This window comes from Schistocerca gregaria, chromosome 5 (genome assembly GCF_023897955.1).
Source record: "Schistocerca gregaria isolate iqSchGreg1 chromosome 5, iqSchGreg1.2, whole genome shotgun sequence".
In the NCBI taxonomy this organism is placed as follows: domain Eukaryota; kingdom Metazoa; phylum Arthropoda; class Insecta; order Orthoptera; family Acrididae; genus Schistocerca; species Schistocerca gregaria.
The window spans coordinates 499,750,250-499,771,438 of NC_064924.1; the positions used below are offsets into that span (position 1 = coordinate 499,750,250).

At 37.2% G+C, this 21,189-nt stretch overlaps 1 protein-coding gene across 2 annotated transcripts in view; it reads left to right on the top strand.

Annotated features, from left to right (window-relative positions):
* Positions 1–21,189, top strand: part of LOC126272871 (uncharacterized) — a 48,980-nt gene that overhangs the window by 25,484 nt on the left and 2,307 nt on the right. The window contains exons 2-6 of one of the 2 annotated variants that reach the window (XM_049976094.1): positions 6,282–6,418; positions 8,548–8,812; positions 11,483–11,694; positions 12,322–12,565; positions 16,279–16,514. In XM_049976094.1, coding sequence (XP_049832051.1) covers positions 6,282–6,418; positions 8,548–8,812; positions 11,483–11,694; positions 12,322–12,565; positions 16,279–16,514 — 1,094 coding nt within the window. Of the gene's footprint in view, positions 1–6,281; positions 6,419–8,547; positions 8,813–11,482; positions 11,695–12,321; positions 12,566–13,454; positions 13,575–16,278; positions 16,515–21,189 lie in introns of both variants that reach the window. The other variant, XM_049976095.1, reaches the window with a different exon arrangement.

Sequence of the window (21,189 nt, forward strand, 5' to 3'; positions counted from 1 at the left end):
AGTACAGTGCCCAAGTCACTCGTTTGTTTACGAATCGAACACTTTTTTTGCAAAACAATAAATGAAAGAATGATTAAAGGCCCTACCTAAACTCAACTCTAGGGTCAGTGTTTACAAGACTTTCCCCCTCATTTAGTTACCTCCTTCTTTACTATACGAAACGCTATAAAAGTAGCGGTGGGTCCTTTCTAATTAATTTTGTCCCGTCACATTCGGGAGACGAGCGTGGAAAGAACGATTCACATTATTAGCCCAAATTTATCTTTCTTGCTTGAGTTGCCGTTGTGCAGGTTTCTGTCCTAACCTAAGTTTCTTGGCATTTTCTAAGCAGATTTTAGCGAGTTATATAGCTTCTTTTATGGCATTTGCCGACCAAGAATTTTTCCAGCGTTTTTGTTCTTCTCTCGACAGACAACCTGTGATCACGCGTGCCATCGTTGTTTATGCATGCTCCATGTCACCTGTTCGTCTTACAGATCCCACAAACTTGAACAATATTTTCTGTGGGCTGTTTAACTACTGTAATGTTTCGAAGACAAACGGCAGTTGTTGCGGCGTTCTATTTATACACTAAAGTCCACTATTGCTTAAGGTACAGCTCAGCTTGTGTGGCCTTCGCACTTAACGGCACACACTGTTGCTGACTCGTATTTTTATGACTTTACTCCCGATTAACTAATTAACCCCGTAGTCAAAAGCTACTACTACTACTTTTTTGCGTTTTCTAATCTTCACAGCTTACCACATCTCTACAGTAGGAGGTATATGCAGTTCTTCGCACATGGATGTTTTTTTTTTCAGTTCCGAATGGACATTGTTACAATATTTCTCTAATAACACACCCTTATGGGTGTCATTTGCGGCATACGACTGTTACTAATACACTCTGTTAAGTAATGTAAGAAACTTGTGTAAGTATAACCGACGTGGAACATTTTCCTGACTAATTTTGAGTCTGTGGGTCACTTTCTATACAGCATAACATGATGAAAATCATTCCGTTTAGTTAATTTCATCACGAGTTAATGCCAATACCACTAAATTATGTAGCAGTGTGTGGGTTGAAATTGTCGTATCACACTGAAATTAAACGACAGTCATTGGCTCGTTGAGGTGTTATTAATTAACAACTTTCAGACGCACCTCAAATCTAATTTAAAATCATATCCTGCGGAAGCCAGAATTTTTGAGTTCCTCTCTCGTAGGTAATGGTTTATCTAGGACATGTTCCAATACTGTGCACATCTTTGAGTGGACCAAAGAACGTACCAAACAACTGTTAACCAGAGGTGCCTTCTCTGCTCTTCCGAAAGCAGTGCTATTGACACGGTTGTGTACTTACAAAATTTTGTTGCTTCCATCAGAGCTTGAATCTATGCTATCAGCGTGTTTAGATCTCGTTATTTCGGATAAAACATTTTTCTTTGTAAATTATTTGCCCTATTCTCCGTGCTCAAGTTTCACTGCGAGATGTAAAAGATTTCTGCAAAACTAAACTTAATCAAATTAATTGTCACGTTATACGGAGGCGAATCTCTGACGGAATGTCCATGCCGCTGAAAATAAACAATCTGATCACATTTCCTATATCTCACATAGGTTTGCTAAATGGCGGGTGAACAGTATCGACGTGTTAGTTTTATTGGAAACTTGCCGATGGGGAAGCTAGAAATTCATCGCATTTTTCAAGAAAAGTAAAGGGGAATTAGAATGACGTGTCATCGCGTACTTGTGACCGTGGAAGAATTGTTATGCGTCGCATGAGTATGGTTGAATCAGAAAGTCTGTTGCAGAACCATCAATTTCATTCTTTTGCATTGCCTTGTGAAGGCGGACGCAGACGTATGTCGCCCCAGGTTCGTACTCATTCGCTCATCTTCTCAGACGACGGCAGAAAACTGTTATTCGCGAAGCGTATATGATCCAGAAGCTACTATACAGTATGCGAGAAAGTATTTGCCCATACTGATACAATTTTTTCTATAATTATAATAGCAAATATTTTCACTTTTACATGTTGAAAGCTGTATGTATAGCATTTGAAACATTGTAAATTACTGTATTCTTGGTATTCTAAGTAAATCTCTCTGCTTTCAAATACTGGATGAGCTGCGCTGCACATCGTAGAATGGAAAGATAACAGTAGCGCTATTAGAACCATGCCCAGTGAAGAGCTGTGGCTTTAAAATAGCCTTTTATTTGGCGATTGCCTTAAATTACTTGTAAAATTCTGTTTTGTAAGTAAAGTCATGAAAGTGAGACTGCGGCTATATGGATCTCTTTATCCATGTTGAATTTTACGTTCTTGTGAATAAAATGAGACATACATGGTTAAAAAATATTCCGATTTCTTCCTTTCCGTCGTGAGCTTCCTGGCTTTGTTCTCCTAGAAACGACAGCTCCCTTACAATACGTCACGACAGGTGCAGCTGCGGCTCTTTACCTCGTGCAGCGCGCCATGCGGGCGGTCGTTGACTCCGGACAGCCAAAATCGGCACAGCACGAGCGCAAGGCCAACCGGGCGAAGCAAAGTCATTTGCGGGCAGTCCTCCCTGCGCATTGCGCGCCGAATGTTGTGTTACGCATTCTTCTCTGTATTAAAAAAATGGCTACGTACTGACAATAATTTGCTTATACTTTATCATCTGAATGTATTCGTTTCGATTTTTACACACTTTTCGAAAGATAAAACAAAATGGAAAAGTATGAAGTCACACGTCATTCACTTCAGTGGTGCAGCCACCGTGTGGTGCGTTTAATATTTTTTTGTGGTATTCAAAAAATTTAAAAACCTCTCACACCGGCCTGATTTAGCTTCACTGATCAGGATAGTAAAAACATGCGTATGTTAAGGGAATTTTCATTCACAAAGCAGGCTTATCACATCCACACAGTTCACTACTGTTCTATCCTGATTAAATTGAGCTTAACTTAAATTCCATAAGGCAGTGAAGCAATTTCGAAGTCTCGGTGCGACGAAAATTGTCAGTCGATCACCTGAAAACATTTGTAATAATTATTAACTTTCGGTGATCACATGAGGAAGACCGGAGATGTGCTGGTAAGACCGTGTTAGCCTATTTATTTGAAGTAACTGGATATCTTGAGCATACAAAACGGCAGGTTCGTCCAGTGTAAATCGGACGTTCCCCACTGATCCCGTGCAACACAGCGTAATAAGCAGAGACTGTCAATAATAATAATCAGTTAAATAATACGCGAACACACTTACTTTAGTTTAGTTCATGTATTAAATTCCTTCTCATACAGAATCTCATCAAGATGACGACTAGCTCAACAATACATATACATCCTCCTTCTTTCACGGCTAATCCGCAAGAATTTCCTCATCCTTTTCGTAAGAGAAAACAGATAGCAGAGAAGCTATTCCATGGAGTAAATGGACGCTCCAAGGAGAAATAAGGCTTGAAACTACTTTACATTGATAATCATCGTATATTAAAGTTTAGGAATCGGTAAGATAAGAAGAGATATTTCGAGATATGTACTGAGTTATATAATGTATAAAATTTCTGAAAATATCGCGGAGAGACCGCTGCAAGAGAGATTACATGCAGCTAAGCCTTAGTAAAACAGTGAGTTTAGGTAGCACCGTGGATAATCATTTATAAATAAACTGTGCGAATTTGCGACAGTAAAGCTCTCTATCCAAAGAACAAAATTAAAAATCGCTGATACATTTAGATTGCTTCCATGCCCCTTCATATGACAATCTTAAGGTTTCAACTCATCTGCAAAGCTCTAAATCACATTAAAAGTTACGCAGTTCTGTGTCATATAATCTGTATATTTGTATCAGAATTTACACAGTTCAAAACTTTTAATTTTATGAAACTACAGTACTTATGATTAATAAATTTAAAAATTAGAAACGGTTTTTCTTTTGTTAATGAGTTGAATGTGACCTTACACAGAATCATAAATATACAGTTATGTGTACCAACACATTTTGTATGTTCTTCTTATTGCAAAGCCATGATCAGCACTTTACTTTTTAGAATTACAATGCCTTTTTATTTTAATTTAGCCAGACCGTAGTGGTAATTTGTGCACTCAGCAAAACACTTTCTATGGTGTCCACTTGCAGATATAGAACACAGTCTGGTTATTAGGGGATGGGGAGGAGGAGGAGGGGATATCATAGCTTGTTATTCCCCCCCACCCCCACCCCCTCCCTACAAATATTACTTTTACTTCTGAGCACTTGTACGTTTACTCTGCGACAGATGTCCACAATTTTAACACTGAAATATTATATAAAATGTTTTAGCATGATGGTAGTGGTGATTCATTTACTTCAGTCCTTACTACGTTGTTTTGAAAGAATACCAAAGAAGTAGCAATTCATATAAATATAACACCTACAAAGAAAGCAATTGCCCAAAAATTTGAGAATTACTGTGCCATAACAAACTTTCTCAACACTGACAGTCATAATTTCCACAGTAGCACTGAGACTATAAATAAAACTCTGAACATTATGGCTATGAGAGTCTATAGATGCTGTTTATTTCAGTGGTTTCCATCAATGTTGGAGGACTCAATGTGTTCCCCCCCCCCCCTCCACCCCTTTCATCCTAGTTTTTTTTGGGGGTGGGGGGATTTGTACAGAAAGTGTTCGATTTGTTGTTAACCATTACTGTCAGACTGGAAATGTGTATCTTCACCCATTTATGTAGCTACAGCGTCACTGGTAGAGTCGTAAGTGCATCCTGATGGGTTGGCCCTTAAACAAAGAACTGAAATGTAGCTTGTAATTTATAAAAAGCGATTCCATTTTTTTGAGATTTAGTTTTCATGCTACTTCCTCTCTGGAAGTTAGCTGTGTGTGTGTGTGTGTGTGTGTGTGTGTGTGTGTGTGTGTGTGTGTGTGTGTGTGTGTTGGAGGGAAGGGGGGAGTGGTGCCCCCTTATCACATGGGAACAACTTCTATGAAAGAAGTCTTTCTTACTCTAGAAAAGTGAATCACATGGACAACTTTGGAAAAAACCCTCACCCATCATCATCAAAATTATTATGCAGCTGTCTTGACTATATTAGTCTTTGATTAAGAAGGCATGCCTTGTATTAAAAAAGCACAATAACCAAGGTGGGATTCATATTTCTGAATCATATGCAGTCCAAACATCTTTTCACTACACTGAGCAATAAACAACATTGCCCAGTTTTGGTAATAGTAACTATACCTTGCTACTTCTATTTACACCACAAACCAAAAATAAAATGATCACTTAAATGGCTTAATTCATCAGCTTCTTTTTTTGTATTTGAGAATTTTCTTCTGTATTGTAATAGAGAACCTTTCTTTTTTTCTTTTTCTTTTTCTTTTCTTTTTTTTTTTTTCTTTTGCCAATGACACAGTGAAAACTAAATCTTCTGATTAACTTCAGTAAACACTCTTCAGTGCTCCAACTGAAAATAACTTCTAAATGAGTGTTTTCTCTTCCATCCATTTACATCTATGAAAGTATATGCTTTCTGAAGTGTCACCCCCAGTTTTCTTCTTTAAACAGTGAGTTCCATGACTATACAAGAAGACAGAGTAATGACTTTCACAGAGAAGTGCATAAGAAGGCCCAGTACAACAAGAGTGCAATATACCACCCGAAAATTCTCTGTAGAGCTCTTCCCTTAAAAATTAAAAAGATTCAAAAGATGAGCAGTTTTAAAAGTGAACTCAAAAGAATGTTAATTAGAAATAGCTTTTACAGTGTTAATGAATACATGAATTCTTCAGAAAGATAGCGGGCCTTCACCTATCTTATACGTCACTCGTATACAAACTTGTGTCGTGCGGTAGACTCCTTTATGCACACACAAAAATTAATTTGTCAATATAGACAGTTATAATCATTTTCTTGTTGCTGTCCACTATACACAGAATATATGTAACTTATTCGTGTCCTATATTGTTACAAATTTATATCATGTAAGCTATAATTGTTTTTGCCCATATATTTAATTCTGATTTTTCACTGATATTTTTTACATAATATGTTGTTATTCATATTTTTTCTGTATGTAACATATGGCAAATCCCATATCATTGTACATGATAAAACAGGTGCTCAATAAATCAATCAATCATGACTTACAGAAATAAGAAAAGCACATTAGGCAGTACAGGGAAGTTGTTGATGATTGATGTCTTTCTTATCAATATACATCACAGGAAATATAAATTTCTCCTCCTTCTTCTTCCTCTTCAGGAAAGTGTACTTTCAGGTAAAAATTACAGCTGATCAATAATTTGATTTCAGAACTCCAGACTCCGGATAAGTTGGAATACAACTTCTACCCAGTTACATCTGGTTCAACACAGTTCAAGGTGAAAACTCCAAATGACGCACACATTGCCTTGACAACAGGACCAGCAGAAACTGATCCGATGTATGAGGTGAGCTGCTCATTACATTTAATGCAGAAATTTTATCCTCAACAGTTAGAGATCTTTTTCCCTGCTTCTCTCTTTTTGTAGACAGCAATCGTACAAAACATAATGTGAGGCATAAAGGTAACTACTTACTGTGTAGTGGAGACATTGAGCAAGCATAAAAATAAAGTTTTCACTAAGCTTTCAGACAATGTTCTTCCTCAGAGATAACTGACAAAAAAATGTAGATTCATACATTATTTAATCAAAGTATCCGGACATCTGGCTGAAAATGACTTAAAAGTTCATGGCGCCCTCCATCGGTAATGCTGGAATTCAATATGGTGTTGGCCCACCCTTAGCCTTGATGACAGCTTCCATTTTCGCAGGCATATGTTCAATCAGGTGCTGGAAGGTTTCTTTGGCAATGGCAGCCCATTTTTCATGGAGTGCTGCACTGAGGAGAGGTATCGATATTGGCCGCTGAAGCCTGGTGTGGAGTCGGTGTTCCAAAACATTCCAAAGATGTTCTGTAGGATTCAGGTTGGAGCTCTGTGTTCGCCAGTACATCACAGGGATGTTATTGTCATGCCACAGACCATGCATTATGAACAGGTGCTCGGTGATATCAAGAGGCAATTGTCATCCCTGAATTGCTCTTCAACAGGGGGAAACAAGAATGTACTTAAAACATCAATGCATGCCTGTGCTATGATAGTGCCATGTAAAACAAAGAGTGCAAGCCCCTTGCATAAAAAACATGGCCACACCACACCACAACACAACCGCCTCTGAATTTTACTGTTGGTACTACACACACTGACGGATGATGTTCACTGGCCATTCGCCGTACCTTGTTTTTTCAGTCGTCCAATGTTTACACCAAGCGAAGAGTTGTTTGGCATTTACTGGTGTGATGTGTGGCTTATGAGCAGCTGCTCGACCATGAGATCCAAGTTTTCTCAACTCACACCTAACTGTCATAGTACCTGCAGTGAATCCTGATGCAGTCTCAAATTCCTGTGTTTTCTTCTGGGTAGATGTGTGCCTATTACACATTATGACCCTCTTCAACTGTTGGCAGTCTGTTAGGCAACAGACGAGGTCATCCTGTACACTCCACTCCACATCACATCAGAAACAGTGGACCTAGGGATGTTTAGGAATGTGGAAATGTGGTGTAAAGATGTACGAAATAAGTGACATCCAATCAACTGACCATGTTCGAAATTCAGGAGTTCTGCAAAGCATGTCATTCTGCTCTCACAATGTTCACTGACTACTAAGGTCACTGATGGAGTACCTGGCAGTAGGTGGCAGCACAGTGCACCTAATATGAAAAAGTGTGTTTTTGGGGGTGTCAGGATACTTTTGATCACATATTGTATGCGCATCTGCATTATCCTACAAGTGAAGCCCAGTTTCATTGGTACACTGTGAAAAGCTTGGCTAATCAATAAGTTCAGTCTTCTTTGTGTACCTCTTTGCTGCTCAACACCTCAACTATATGGTTGAGTAGTTATCTGTACACCTTCCATTTATATTCCAACCAGAACTTTCCAGTATCATATGAAAATACAAAAGATTTGAATCTAATAAGCAATCATAAAGTGCTGAAATGAAGAAAATACTATCACAATCATTGGACAGGACTCCTGCTATTTTTATAGAACCAGTGCAATGCCTACAGTTAACTAATCTGATAACATTTCGATATAAACTGATATAAGATAGTGTATAGGCTTGAGTAATAACAAGAAGAGGTAAGAAAATCTGTACAATAAAATGCAGCAAATTAAATAGATGATATTTATGTGCAGTTTAGTAAGGCAAATGACATAGATAGTTCATTCAGCTTCATTGTGTGTATTTTGAGATTATGTTGGTAATAATGTTAACTCCATTGTAACATCTATTACTCCATGATTCAAGCAAAATCAATCAATGGTGAATTCCCAAATTAAATCTGGAATGCACAAACTGGTATGTGATTTTATTATTTCAACAATTGCATTTACAATGACTAGCAGCATACATTGCAATTACTATTAGCTGATAATATTTAGATGTAATGATTCATATGCCATGATTATATTTTATTGCTGTAAGCAGTCTGGAAAATATATACACATAAGTAAAATATTCTTCCATAGATCTTCATTGGAGGATGGGGAAACACCAAGTCAATCATTCGTAAGAACAGGCAAAAGCCAGATAAGGTAGAAGTTGAAACACCAGGAATTCTCAGTGGTGACGAATTCAGAGGGTTTTGGATTCGCTGGTCAGCTGGGTCAATTGCTTGTGGAAAGGAAGGTGAAGCCCACCCATTTATGTCATGGGATGATCCAGAACCTTTTGGTATTGGTTACTATGGAGTTTGTACGGGATGGGGTGCAAGTGGTTCATGGCTTCTAGAAGGTGAGTACAGAAATAATTTGGTAACTGAATCTAACAAAAGCATGATGCACTTAACTGCATATTTGAAAGGTGCACAGTTGCATGCCAGTAGACAAAAGTTTCCCAGAAAATCCATGTTCAGATCTGTTCATGTGATTCGAATCTTAATATTTGTGGAGAAGTACCATCTTAAGAGACAGTTAAATTCTCCAATAAGCAAAGCTAATAGGTAAGGCACAGCTAATTAAAATTGCATTGTGAGCTACGCTATTAGCTCTATGAAGTTTGTTGTTATGTATATAATAGCAATATTGGCTGTAATTTGGCTGTTGTCTATGCTGGAACTGCAGAACATAATTTTCATTAGAACCACTTTATACCCTGCTCAGTAATTAGTACAGAAACAATGAACAGAACAGATTGTTCAGAGACTCTGCAAGTTTTGACTATGTACATGCTTAGAGCAAAAAATTCAAAAGCTGCAGAGAAAATAAATTCAGAAATATTCTACTATCAGTGATAGGTTCTACTTATCAGAAAGAAGTAAATTTTTAACTGTATGTAACACCTTTGTTCTTTGTATACTCTGTTTTATGTACCTAGCAGTTATACAGGGTGTTACAAAAAGGTACGGCCAAACTTTCAGGAAACATTCCTCGCACACAAATAAGGAAAAGATGTTATGTGGACTTGTGTCCAGAAATGCTTAATTCAGGAATGTTATCTGAAAGTTTGGCCATACCGTTTTGTAACACCCTGTATAGTCACTGGAGTAAATTTCATACATTAAAGAGCAGAGGAAAAGCTGCAAAATTTAATATCAGAAAAAACTTAAAAAACGTATAATTCTTGTAATTAACTGATACAGATATTTTTCTTTTGCATGTTGTGCCACATTTCATGGATCAACAATTGAGATACTAATCACACAAGAACTGTAAATCAAATGTAACTGTAGAAAGCTCTGTACCACAGGCATTAACAATGAGTTACAAATTAATTTTTTTGTGGTGGAGATCTATTCCTGCTGCTGGTTGAGTTATACTGGATTTCCTACAGTTGGCAGTCTTTCTGGTGTAAATGTCAAAGCAATAGGAAATTATCAGTAAGAGAGTTCATGGAAGCTGCTCTAGAATAATTTTTCTGCTTTCAGAAATGTGAATAAAGGTTTTTTATGGTTTTTTCATATACCACTGTTACATTTTTTAATTGTGAATTTTATACTGGATCAGTGTTGCAAATAGTTTTTGAAATGGAGTGCAGAATCTTTAGTTTGAAACACTATTTAATTTTCCATATAAGTAAAATGAATTGGATTCACTGAAATGAAACCAACTCACTATTTGGGGTAAAATAATGAATTAAATTCATTTCTTATACAAATCCTGTGTGGCATGGCAAGGTAAGCCATTGTCCTTCACTAACTGTTTGCCCAGTGGTGCTACTCGCATATATTTTGGAAACATCAGTGACAATGAAAGATGGTCAGGCTTGGAGATATGCTTGGACAGCCTAATGGTTAAATTGAATGCTTGCAAAAAGCAGGAAATCTTGGTTAAAGTCCTGGTCCGACACAAGTTTTCATCCATCATGGTGTATTCATTTTCAAATAAAGAAACAGGTCTGCATGGAAGAAGCAGAACAAAATTTGTGTGTCACCAGTTGGATCATGGTAGGGATGAGGTGAGTACACCTAGCACAAATGAATGTGGAAAACATCATAAACTATTGTGCAGCCAACAATTCTGTAAAGATGATTTTATTCTCATGCCCAGCAGGTCAATGATTCCATGTTTATCAACAATTTTTATTGATAAAGATCATATCTCCATTAGATGCAACCACTGGTTTTAGTTGCACTCATTGACTATACCTCACAGTCTCATCTGCTGCTGATTACATGAATGCTTTGATGACATGAAAGATTTCATTATTAGCACCCAAGGATGGAAATGAGATAAAGCTCTCCAAGCACTGTGTATAAATATGGAATCAAAATGACCAGACACCTGAAAATATGTCATCTAGTGATAGTAAGATCTCGAAACTCAAAATTTTACAAATATCAATGTTAAAACATTATCACAAAGAAGTTATAAAAAAGTGTTTGGAGTGTGTAATCTTCTATTAAAATTGTGTTTGTAAAAGATTTAGCAAGTATGTCGAATATACCCCAACGCATAAACAATACTAGCAAAATTAAGAAGAAAATAGTGGAATACATTACATTAATTACATATAGGATAATACACTTATTTCCTTGCCATTCAAAAATAAACAGTGACTTACTGCCTTAATCTTGATGAACAGTGTGATGAAGTTTTAATCGTGTTTCATAGTGTAGAACAGGCTGGTGGAAAGGAACAAGATTTTGAATGACATTTATACTTCAAAAAGCCACAAGAACAAACATAATTTTAGATTGGTGTAGATTTATTGAGATAGGTTTCCTTCCTGGTGTTAGAAGTGTACTCATAATGTGCTAAATAGTGAACAAAACCATTTGCTTCTGAAGTAAGGAAACAACAAATAATTGAAAAGCCTTGACAACCAATTTTTGTTTCTGCAGAGCGGGAAATTATTTTAAAATACTGGCACTGTCTTCTTAAAGAGAGAGAATAATTTCCCTTGGCCTTAAGAAACATTCACACTAACCAGTGAAACGTCTTAACATTTGAATTGTTTTATCAGATGGCTCGAAGGTAGATACACCTGACCGCCTGGAGTACAAATTCTTGGCGATTTGTAAGGGTGCATTGGAGATAGAAGTTAAAGCTCCTTCAAATGCCCATGTTGCACTCACCACTGGACCTCGTGAGGCAGATCCAATGTATGAATTAATTCTGGGAGGCTGGAACAACAAAGAATCTGCTATCCGTCTCAACCGCACTAAGCCAGATAAGGTACTAAGTCCTCTAACAAAAGCACTATGTTGTCAGATTTTGAGCATAATAAAAGATTCTAATGAAAGTGGCAAGAATTCAGTTAACTATTTAGTAAGCTGTCTAAATTACCAAATAAGTAATTCAGTACTGTTCTTTCATAAGTGAGTGTTTCATTCTCCCTTACTTTTCACCTTCAAACAGTATTTGTCCAATGCAAATGCTAACCTTCTAAATTCACAATAGACCATGCTAATAATCCTGCAGTTCTTATTTCTTACAAGTTTTGCTGCCACCCCTGAGAAATTTTGTTAAACAAACCAACCACTTTCTTTCTGCATATAATAAAAATTATTCTGTTGTTCTAGTCAATAATTTCTGTTTATGACCAACAAGTAATTACTTGCTTCTTTAATAACTTTCCCCACAGCTGTAGTATTTCTACCATTGGTTGCCTCTATACTGAAGTATACACTCAGTATACATTAGATTTTCATTCAGAGAATTCTCAAACTAAAATAGTCTTACACTGCATTTATAAAAAAATAAAATAAACATATTAGTCATAACTCTAAGCAACCTGCAACACAGTAATAAGTAGGTGTCCTAAAATTAGCATTGTATGTGACACTGCAAAAATTTGAAAAGGTTCATCTAGAGACTCCTGGACTGCTGCACGATGGTGAATTTCGCCGGCTGACTATACAGTGGGACAGAGGTGTGATCCAGGCTAAGAAGGACGGCATCGTGCTGATAGAATGGCGTGATCCAGCACCATTTGGTATCTCGTACTATGGTGTGCGAACAGCGTGGGGGGCAACTGGTCACTGGAAAGTGCGCAACTCAATTCCAGGGTCAACAGGACCCCAGCATATAGTTGCACCTCGTGCAGGTATTGGAAGAGGGTGCACAGCCACTGATGGCCAGGGATTTGTCAGAAATCGACTAACATGTGCTGCCTCAACAGCATGGGCTTGTGCTTGAGGTTATCAGAGAAATCTCTCATTAACAGAAAATCTTTCTTCTTTGTGTGCTGCAATTGAACTAAAATTCTGGTGTATCGGACCTTCTTGCATTTGAAAACTGGTACTCATTTTGTGATTGAATGTATTGTGGACTGAGACTGACTCAGTTTTAGATAGTTCATATAGTCTCAATGTTTTTTCCTCTCAAACTTTAAATTCTGCAGTTCTAGCCTAATTGTTCCTCAACAGCTTTTGTGTGCTACTAGAATAGTCACAAGTTATACTTGTGAATGTGGGGACAAAAAAAAATTTGTAATATTTTGTGCTTAGTGTAAAATGTGAATAAAAGCAGTCAGATTGTCAGTACTGTGAAAGTAGAATAGCAACTAAAATGCATTTACTCTGCAACTGAATTTGTCATAGGAACATTAATGAAGTACTTACTGTTGCTAATGCATGGCTGTCATAAAAAGAGCAGATACATAATTTCCACCTTGCAGGAAATATTACAGCCTAAAATAAGCTGTCACATGCATGGTTTCATTAAAACAGTAACCTACTACTTCAGAGTTTAGAATCAAACAAAAATAATTTACATGCTCCATTTTAAAGTGTGGTGGAAGAACAAGGTAAGTCAAATAACCTTTTTAAATGTTAACACAATACTAAAGGTGTCTGTCTTTCTCTAACTTATAACTAAAATGTTGTAGTGTGTGGTATTTAATTAAATACTAAATTAAAAGTTAAAACTACAATTAAGGAAGGAGCAAACTTGGGATATCTGCAAAAGGCATCAGATTTTGCACTTTATTTCAGTAAATGTAGCAGGCTGGAATGTAGGGTTACCTGCTGCAGAATTTTTTCCATCTGCCCTGTCTCCACCAAAAGGGGAAGCACACTCTTTTATACAAGCAGAGATATCTCAAGGGCTTTATGGTATGTGGAAATAACTATATGTAGGAACATTTTGTTAAAGGCCAGTGCAGAAAGCTGTGGAGGGGCAACCAAGGTTCTGAAAGCTAACAAATTTGTTAGCTCTGATATGCATCTCTATTAATTGTTGTTGAGTAAAATCTTTGTGTTGTAGTTTATACTCAGACTAAAGCTTTTTTGAAGATTACTACTCTTCATTGGCCAGTTGTTTGTCTACAGGGGTTTTAGTTTTTTTCTTTTGTTTGAAAATAATTCTTATAAATACAAGTTCATAATCAAATAGAGAGGTGATATTACAGTACTAGCAAAATAAATTCTTGTTAATATAGAAGGAGGCAGTATCATAGAATATGTTCAAAAGTTGAAATATGTTCAGCTTTCAGAATTGGTGGTTCTCCTAATTAGGAAAAAAAAGAAGTCTTTTTAGAACATTGATGTGAGACTCACTGCACATTTTATGTTTTCATATAATTGCTTTTTGTTAACTCTCCCACATTGACATTTCTGGTTGGTGATCTCATTCATTGAAGATCACTGTGGGTATTTTAAACTAAAATGATTAAAGGTTCCAATACAAATTAAAGCATAGAATAAAAAGAAAGTCTACTACAGATTTTTACTCAACTGAATGAATGTTAAAAGTACAAAGCACACAAATGTAAAATACTGAAATCACATATTTAAGAGAAAAAACAATAAAGATTTTAGTTAATATTTGCTTTATGTTCATTGTAATTCCCCCCTCCCTCCCCCCCCCCCCCCCCCTTTGTAAGAGCTTCTGGGTGGATCAAGTCACTTAAAGTTAGATGACTTTAGATCAGTATTGACTTATCTCCAGTTGCAACCAGCTTTGTTTATGAAACAATACTGTGTGCAAAAGCTTTGCAATATACATTGTTAAATGCTGTTGCTTTTAACCCCTGGGTAATTTGCAGGAATAATTATCATAAATGAACATGACATGTTGTTATAGTTTGTTAACCAAATTTCTTATCTAATTGTTATCTTTGTGTCATTTCTGATTTAAAGAAGCATGGAATGGAAGTATGTTTTTCCTGCAGTTGAAGAGGCAAACGAGATGTGTTTCCTCTACCTGTGGCTGTCTGTGTGTGTCGTGGGGCACACTTGGTCCATTACTTGTTATTTAGAATTCATTTGCACTTGTTAGTATCAGTGCCTAGTATTTAGAGAGCCCTTAGAAATACTTGCCATGGATGGCAGAAAGCCCATTTCACACAAATGGGAGTATACCAATAAAGCTGAGTAGCATTAAGGTCTGGAGACTTTCTAGGTCACACTGTTGTTAACTCATTTTGCTCCTCAAAGCACATGTAAACAAATGAAGTCAGTAATTTGTTGGCATCATCATCATCTAGTGGCTAGTGGTGTTGCCTTGGATCACAGGGCCCCGGGTTCAATTCCCGGCTGGGTTGCAGATTTTCTATGCCTGGGGACTGGGTGTTTGTGTTGTCCTCATCATTTCATCATCATGCCAGTGGCTAGACTGGACTGTGTAACAAATTGTACTGAGTAAAAATTTGCAATTTGTATGAGTGCTGATGACCGCGCAGTTGAGTGCCCCAAAAACCAATCATCATAATACTGGAGAATATTTGCACAAGAATCTATGAACATCAAATGACAATCAAAGGTGATAGTGATATCCTGATGTTTCTTGACACTCCAGGTGTAAAGAGTACACAATTCTTTATGCTTCCTTAAAGTAAGTTTCCATGTCAAAGAATGGCATAGATAGCATTGATACTGTGTTCTTTCTTTCTGATGAATAAGAGAACCACTGATTACACGAGACTAAGGCTGTCCTGTGAAGAGGATGGTGAGCCATGCTAATGGTTTCAAATCATATGAACTGTTGCTCTTGCAGATACTCATAAAAAAAATCTGAAAATGTGTTGTATATCATTGTTCACTTAGCACACAAGCTGCATTAAATGAAATCATCTTTAGATTTGTACTTGCAACTGGTTTGTGACAGCCACAATAATGTAATTGGTCCAATCTGAAGCTTTCATTTGAATGTATTTACAACAGGCCATTGTTAATTGAAACGAGCTTCAATAGTAAATCCGTAAGGCAGTTTACATACAAGTAAATTTTTAACACAATTTTACTGCACTGTCAGTTGATATGCGTGGGCCTTTTGAAAATATGCGTAATTCATCATTTTGTAATATAAAGACCTCAGGATATTTAAAAATAGAAATGACATTTGTAGTGAACTTTCTTTGGAATATTCTATGAGATGCTACACTCTGAGTCAACAAAATTTTGATTATCGGTGGCATACATTAGCTCTTTGCTTCTTATGTCAGAATAGATTTGTATTATAAGTGTGCTAACATAATTTACTACATCCTACTGATAAAATTAATGAAAGGGACAACATATACTGCAATGAAAAATTAGAGATATGTAAGAATTACAAATCCATTCCCTCAGCTGGGACTAATATGGGAATTACACTCTCTGTGCTGTTGTCCCCCGCCCCCCCTTCCACCACCACATGTTTCCCTCCTTGTTTAAAAGGCTCATTTGTGAAAAGTCTTTTGTGTAAAATATTTATCAGAAATAATGAAGGGAGCAAGTAAACTACAGAATCCAACAGTACAGCTTTCTGCTTGGTCACACTATCAGTAGTCTTACTCTTATTAATAATGTTTATTTTATTTTTATTTATTTTTGGCAGCTCCTCAACCTGGTTGGAGTCTTCCATCTGCTCCAAGTGGTGGTGCTGCAACTTGGGTGCCTGCTAGGGCAGGTGAAGTGCCACCAGGGGCTGTTCCCGGTGGATATGACAATGAGCAGTTGTACGTTGGTCGTGCTCGTCATGAGGGTGCACTGATTCCTGGAAAAGTACATCCATCTCATGGAGTCTGCTACGTTGCCTGGGGAGGTCAAGAACATGGCAAAGAGGAATACGAAGTACGTACATGTGGATATACCATGATCAGCCAAAGCATTATGACCACTGACCTATTGATTTAAACCTATCCAGCTGGTAGCAGCATCACCCGGCAAGTAATGACTGCTACACACACACACACACACACACACACACACACACACACACACACACACACACACACACACACACGTACACGTGTCTTGGACACATGGTGAAACCAAGATGAAACTATGTCCACACATTGTGGAGTTGGGCAGCCACCCCTCATTACAGATGTCAGAAGTCTAGGTTGGGTAGTCTTGTAAAACAGGACAGGCACTGAACTGTGGCAGAACTAACATCAGACTTTAATGCTGAGCAGAGAACAAGTGTGTCTGAACACACCATGCACTGAACAATACTAACGATGGGCTTTTGCAGCTGACGACCCATCTATGTGCCAGCATTAACACCATGGCACTGACAAATATGACTGAAATAGGCACATGAGTCAGCAGTGGCAGTGTTGCACAGTCTGATTAATCCAAATACCTTCATCATGCTGATGCTAGGGCATGAATTTTTATCTTCCTTGGGAACAGTTCCTTGACACAGTACCATGGGATGGAGACAAGCTGCTGGTGGCTCCATTATGCTCTGAGGAACATTCACATTGGTACCCTTGGGTCCAGTGGAGCTTTTGCAGTGCACCATGATGGCCAAGAAGTATCGTCCACTGGTTGCAGACCACAAAGTCCTTCTTGATGATGGTGTCTCCTGGCAGCAGTGGCATTTTTCAGCAACATAATGCACCATGTCGCAAGGCCAGGAGTGTGCTGAAAATGTGTTTGAGAATCACAGGGGCGAGTTTGAATTGATGTGCTGGCCTCCCAACTTGCCAGAAACACATCTGGGATGTGATTGATTATGGTGTCAGAGCTCATCATCCTCTCCAGAATTTATGGGAATTACGTGAATTGTGTGTGCAGATGTGGTGCCAATTCCATCTAGAAACCTACTAAGGCCTTATTGATTCCATGCCATGATGTGTAGCCACTGTTATTTGTGCCAAAGGTGGACATACTGAACATTAGGAAGGCAGTCCTAATGTGCTGGCTGATCAATGCATGTCCACAAAAGAATTGTCTTAAGTATATACTCGGTTGCATATTCCCCATTTTGGACTGGGAGATCAGCTTAATGACTGAAGTAACAAAGAAATGAGGTGTGATTGTTGGAGGGAGGAGAGTATAAATTGAAAGAAAGTCCCCATCTGCTGAGGTCGGAGGTGGTAGTGTCAGATCTCAGGACAGAAGGTAAAATATACATAGAAAGTAAGATTAAAAGTAGATAAATGGCCGTGGAAACACTTTCCAAAACAAAATGTCAAACTGACACTATAAGTTGGCCTATTGATACACACATTTGGAGCAGCAGAGTAGGGAAATACATTTTCATCTAACCAGCATGGCCACTCCTTTAAAGTCAGAAACAGACAATTCTAATTATTCCAGAACTACAACAAACCCAAGAAAAAAGATTTATAGACTACTTCATTGTAGTTAATTCAAATAGCTACTTTTTATATTCTAATGATAACTTAATATTTATGTGACCACAAAAAGAAAGAAAATTAGAAGGAAAGAGATCTCAGAAATTTCTGTACTACCTATACAAATTTAAAAGCAGAAAAAATTATTACCTAGCTTTTACAACTGTTCGTTCCTTCTCATGGAGGAAAGAGGGATACATTTGGGAATATTATGGAAGCTAGGAAATAGCAGTTTTTCTAATTTTAAATGTGTTTATCAATGGTATTGAAGTTTTGCACCCTAAATATAAATAACACCTAGCAATGCTCCCTTTATGTAATTTGTTTTCTCAAGTACTCTTATTTTACTATTGTTTACATCATGACATAGACGTTTATCATGACACAACACTTATTAATGTTCCATTGGCCTAGAGTCATATTTACAGTAAACATTGCACACTGTCCTGAAGTTAACAGGAATATTCAGTCCTAGAAGTTAGATATTAAGATACACTCCTAAAACTATCAAAAGTGTACTGACAAATAGTTTGAAATATAAACAAAATAGAGGAAACTAATAAGCACAGCAAAAACTTTATATATAATCATAACAGGCAAAAAATGTGTTTCACTACTGATTACTCCATGCTGTAAATGAGTCTTAAAATTATACATATAATAAAACATATATAGTATATAATAAATTGAACACACAGGCATTAGAAATTGAAGATAATAGCAAGTATTTCAATATTATCTGTATTACTAAATGATAAAGCAGCCACCTGCTCACTCCAGTATCAGTACAATCTGACATCTGTACATATTTCACACAACAAATTTAATCATTGTAAATGAGTGTTATAAAATGATAATTCTGTTTACATATGGCTGCATATTACCCCAAGAATTGTCACACACACCTAATTACATTGAACATTCACACATTTTGTGACAAGGTATTTATTATTTATGAAAATGTTTAAAATATTCTTGAGTTACTCCACATTCATGAGGAGTACTATTTCACTTGGGCTCTGTGGAAGGTAGATAATTGTATTTGTTTTCCTTGGTAAATATGTATAGTGTATTCTTATTTTTCTGATATGTTCTACATCCTGGAGGATCTCCTCACCATGGATTTATTTGGAATGTAAAGTACATCTAATCTTATCTTCCACTCCAGATTGCCTATCTAATGGATTCCAGGGGCAAAAAATTTAATTTTTCAGTTTTTCAGATAATTATTGACTGAACTCAAATTTAAAACAGTCATAATCTACTCATTAATAGATATAATCTTCTGTTAGTTTTAGCAAAAAAAGTTGTATATTTAAGATGGAAACTGTGTATTAGTTTTGAGGCAGTGTAACTTGTGGTGCGAAAATTACACAGACTACATTAACCTAACATTTTAGAATGGGAGCACTTAGCAACTTCCGACAAATTTTACACACAATTCCAAACCCTTAAAGAACTTTCTCACTGACGCCTCATGAAATAATGGAAGGAAAATGTTTCCTTACTACATTTTTCCTGTTCATGCAAGAACATTTAAGCATCATGCAAGACATTTGAATATATTATTTTCTTACCAGGAATTTTTTTCACAATACATTTTACAAATATCTGGTATCTGGAAAGTAACTAGGTATTGAAAATGGGCAGATAAATTCTACATTTACAATGCTAATTTATTGAAATCAATATCATGCTTACAGTGTTCTTTAAGAATGTGGATGCTTACTTTAAATTCAATGTAGGAATCACCAATGGCTGGATATGGAATCCAGTCATCTGGAGGAAACTGCATGGGATGTTACTGATAATGTTCTGAATCCATGCTTCCAATTCTTTCAGAGTGCAAGGATTCATCCAGTGCACATCACATTTTGCCCAGCCCCATAAAACAAGCCATACAATGTCAGGTCTGGACATGGTGCAGATCACTCATGAGGTCCATGTCTTCCCAATCAATATTCTGAAAACTGTCATCCAGTCATATGTACACTAACATTTGGAAAGTGAGGTGCTTGCTATCTTGCATAAGAATAATGTCTTTGATTTTATCACATGTGCTTGCTCTGCATTCATTGTGTCCTGTAGGATAAACGGCCTGATGACATTTGTGGCAGTCATTCCACACCACACAGCCACTGTTCAGCCAGGCTGCATGTTCTCCACCATAACACCAGTGTTCTCTTCCACCCAAAAATGCCTGTTGAGTTCATTTATAAAACCTCCCACATTGAATACAGTCTTGTTACTCCAGAGGACATTACTAAACAGTTGAGGCCAATCTACATGCCACCCCAACATAGATTCCTTATACTCCATTCCGTCATGTCTTCTGGTGTCAGCTGTTGAACTTGAGTTTTCCACTTTCAATAAGCACTGTGCAATGCCTTCACTTACTACTGTAGCAGAATACTGTCAAATGATACTTTACAAAACCCAAAGAAATTCTGGCCATCTGCAAAGGCTGTTAGAGGCACAAAAGTCAGTATACAGTCCCTAGCGAACGAGACATGAATGGAAATTGAGGGCAGCAAAGTAAAAGCTCACAATGCTCAACTCCATTTTCAAGTGTTGGTTTGCAAAGTAAAACTGAAGAGAACTGCCCCGATTCAATCCTCATACCACTGAACAGATGAATGAAACAGATATTAGTGTCGGTGGTGCTGAAAAACAACTGAAATAATTAAAAATGAACAATGCTCCATGGTCCGATGAAATCCCAGTCGGATTCTATACAGAAATTTGCAGCTGAGTTAGCCACTCTGCTAACTATAGTATATCGTAGATCCCTCAAACAAAAAATCTGAGCTCAGTTCGTGGGGAAAAGCACAGGTCACACCTGCCTACAAGAAGGGTAGTAGAAGCGACCACGAAAACTACTGTCCAGTATTCTTGACATCATTTGTCAATAGAATATATTCTGAGCACAAACATAATGAGGTATCTTGAACAGAGCATCCTCCTCAATGACAACCAGCATGGATTCCAATAACATAATTCGTATGAAACCCAATTTGCACTTTTCTCATGTTACGTAGTGAAAGCTTTGGATCAAGTCAGTTGGGTAAACACAGAGTTTCTTGAGCTCCAAAAAGCGTTTGACTCTGTACCAACCTATGCTTAGTGTCAAAAGTATGATCGTATAGATATTAAGTGAAATT